Source organism: Lactuca serriola, chromosome 3 (genome assembly GCF_051521515.1).
Source record: "Lactuca serriola cultivar US96UC23 chromosome 3, Lser_US96UC23_V15, whole genome shotgun sequence".
In the NCBI taxonomy this organism is placed as follows: Eukaryota; Viridiplantae; Streptophyta; class Magnoliopsida; order Asterales; family Asteraceae; genus Lactuca; species Lactuca serriola.
Window position 1 is genome coordinate 54,307,485 of NC_136410.1, and position 3,251 is coordinate 54,310,735.

At 37.6% G+C, this 3,251-nt stretch overlaps 1 protein-coding gene across 1 annotated transcript; it reads right to left on the reverse strand.

Moving 5' to 3' along the window:
• Positions 1 to 303: 303 nt before the first annotated feature.
• Positions 304 to 2,369, reverse strand: LOC145092285 (putative GPI-anchored protein At4g28100). Its single transcript, XM_079030213.1, has 2 exons — positions 1,516 to 2,369; positions 304 to 908 (listed from the first exon to the last, which is right to left on the reverse strand). Exons 1-2 carry the CDS (start codon positions 2,131 to 2,133, stop codon positions 585 to 587), a joined length of 942 nt encoding a protein of 313 aa, XP_078886339.1. The 5' UTR covers positions 2,134 to 2,369; the 3' UTR covers positions 304 to 584.
• Positions 2,370 to 3,251: the final 882 nt, after the last annotated feature.

Consider the following 3,251-nt stretch of genomic DNA (forward strand, 5'->3'; position numbering starts at 1 on the left):
AATTACATTCACAATGCAATCTTAAGATCTTACTTGTTTTTTGTATAGACTCGACTCAGACGGTGAGCAACTCGGGCGGTCGTCCTGGATCCGTGTCTCCAAAGAACCCAAAATTCCTACAGTCTACGATATCATTCTAGAACATACTTTGTTTATGTACTTTTAATCTTTCATATTTTGGAATACTTTTACGTTATATCTCACAAACTCTGAAACAATTATGCATAACCAAAAATACATGCGTTTCGAAAAAGAAAAGTAGTTACTATTTTTTTTGTTAATTAACTAGTTCTTAAAGACCAGTTTAAATAATCTCTCTTAAATATTTCCTTTGTTGAAAAAAAAAATCGAAATTCCTTCCTAACTACAATCCAGAATAATACAGATGTGCCCTTAAGGTAAAAGACAAAAATACCCCTAGGCATCAACACCCTAAACATTAGGCGCTATGCCCCACGAAACCTTTCACGTGATTCCGTCTCATATCCACCAAAATACGAAAAACCGAAGCAGGTAACATGCACTTTACAGTAAAATCCATCACAAAACAATCCAAAACGGACGTGACAAAAGAATAACGACGATTAGACAAACCCCAAAACCAGGGGCATTATCGTCATTACAAGAAAACCAGCACGTGACGAAGATGATGCAGATTTTTCGAACTGCAATGAATCGACGGCCAATGGCATGTTTTCTTGATCGGGGCTGCATTTGGACTCGTGGGGTGGGTGCGCACTGTACATGATGGCGCGTAATACAGCAGAAACAGTGGGTATGTACGCCGTTTTGTTCCTCGCTAGTAGCCACGTCAGCCCCATGAGCTGGCAGTCACGTGTCAAAATCTTGCTCGCCCGATCACCTCCTTCATGATGGCTCTTTCTTGTTCCGTTTTTGCCCTCGTTTAACTGTAGTGTCCAATCATTCAACAAGGGTACTTTAGTCTTTTACTCTATGCATTATCTGCCTTTTCAAATCACTAAAATAGCCCAAACATAATTGAATTATACGTGGCTTTTTTAATATGACCAAACATTAATAAGTGGAACCCCGATTATATTCGTGCATATGCAAAGAGGCACTTTTTAAGATTCTAGACGCTAACATTTTCTATTTAATATTTATGTTACAACTTTTTACAAGAAATTTGCAACTAATATAGTAAAATATAAAACATTCTTACCCCGTGACACAAAGAATGATTGTTTTATAAAAGAATGTGTATTTATTATTTAAGTATTTAACAGTTTATTAAGACTATCAAAAGTATTTTTAAATTTTTTTCAAAAAGATCATAAACAAAAATTAATAATCTAAATAGTTGGTATTTCATAGTGTTGTCAAGTAACACAATTATTTTTGAAAATTGTACCAATCACTCAATCATGATATTTTATTCGTACTGATTGATTAAGAAATGGTTAGAAAATTTAAAAGTAATGAAAGGGGGGGTATTTTGGTAAATCAACATGTCAACAGAAAATTCAGAAGCATGGGAAGTGAAAATTTGTTGACCTTTTGCAAAGCTCCGAGACATTTCGTGCAGCCGGCGTAGGAAGAATTCCGGCAATTCTTCTCCAGGTTTTTGACAGCGGCGGTGGGAGTTGCATTCCGAGATGTCGTCGTGATATTGAACGCGGCGGGGCAGCTAAGTGAACCGATCTGGTGTAATCGGATCCCACAGAAGCACAATACGGCGTCGCACGTGGCATTAGGCTGAGGTATATGGATGTTCCGGCTCTCCAACGAGCTCTGTAACGAGTTAACACAGTTCTGAGAGTCGTCAGGCATCATGGGCATTGCGTCAGTAGTCGCCGGAGCAGAAGCGTTCACCTCTAACGCCGATCGAGCGTGCGCCGCGAATAGCCAAGCTGCGAGCACTGGACAACACCTGCTCCTATCGAGATTACGACCACAGGCGGCGTTTACACCTCCGAATAACTCGGCAGATAAATCCAACCGGCAAAGTTCTGACTCAGTCTGGACCGGAAACGAAGGGACTGTATTGGGAGAAGAGTCGTCCGGTGGTTTCAGCGGCTGAGCCGGCTCCGGTAGGAATCCAGACCGACATAGATGAAACATAGAACATATTAACATCGCTTTGAAAGCGAAATCAAATGATAATTTCTTCATTTCCAATGTAAAGAAGGTTTGAACAGAAGTGGATTCGGACGAAAGGTGTGATGATTGTGTTTTTGATTCACGAACCAATCTTGATATACGAGTGTGAAGATCAGAGAAAAGATTCGTGTGTACAGAGGGTGAAGGGGAAGGAGAAAGAGATATGATAGAGAAATGGTGTCTGAGAATTTGGCTGTTTGTGGGGTGGGTCGGGGTGGTGGTGGGGGAGGGTAGGGCAGTGGGGGTAACGTCTTTTTCTCACTCATTCTTTCTCCATATTTTTCAAGTCGCGAAATGTGGGTTCTCATTTACTAAAAAGTTTCTTCATTGGGATGATGATTGCTTATGAGGCTTTCTTTTCTGCACTATTTTTTCGACTTCATTTATTAAAACACGAAAACATTTCAGGAAACCCAATGTAACGTAGCATTCTAGAAAGTGAATCAATTGATGAAAGGAAAAATCGAGATGCCCAAAGGCTTTAAAGTCGTCAATAGTTTCTATATTTGATAAAGAAAAAGCTCATGAAGCTAATCACAATGATATGGGTATTAATGTAGCGAGAAATTAAATATATTTTTATTTTTTGTTTCTAATTTTTTTTCTATCCATTTAAGATAATAATAAGTGTATAAATTTAACATCTTATTCAAATTTAAATTAAATTAAGTTACACTTGTCATCATCTAAAATAGATATTAAGATAATAGGCACAAAAAATAGAAAAATATTTAATTTCTAACTATTTGAACAAAATATGGAAGCTATCTCTACTATGGATACTTACAAAAGGGAACCCGAAAATATAGGGAAATACACGAAACAAACATACGCTAAAACTCCTACCCCATCCTACTCACCTGCAAGTTGTGAATATATGAATCTCATCTTACTCACACGCAAGTTAGGAATATATGACGGAGCTTGATTTTGAAAACTAAGAAGTGAAACGACTAGTAAAGTATACCATGGTGAAAATATTCGCAGTCGATCAGTCGTAGAGACTAGAGAAAATAAACAGTTTTATGAACCATGCTTTTATGAATAAAATCATAGTTAATTTTAATATATTTAGCTCGTTCATGGAAAATGTTATTGTGAAAAATATGGATGGTGCTCCTCTTATCATA

Bases quoted from the DNA above. Each gene is read 5' to 3' on its own strand.
- LOC145092285 (XM_079030213.1), bottom strand. From the start codon at position 2,133: ATGAAGAAATTATCATTTGATTTCGCTTTCAAAGCGATGTTAATATGT. The intron at 909-1,515 runs GTCAACAAATTT...TGGACACTACAG, and splicing joins GTCTCGGAGCTTTGCAAAAG to TTAAACGAGGGCAAAAACGG.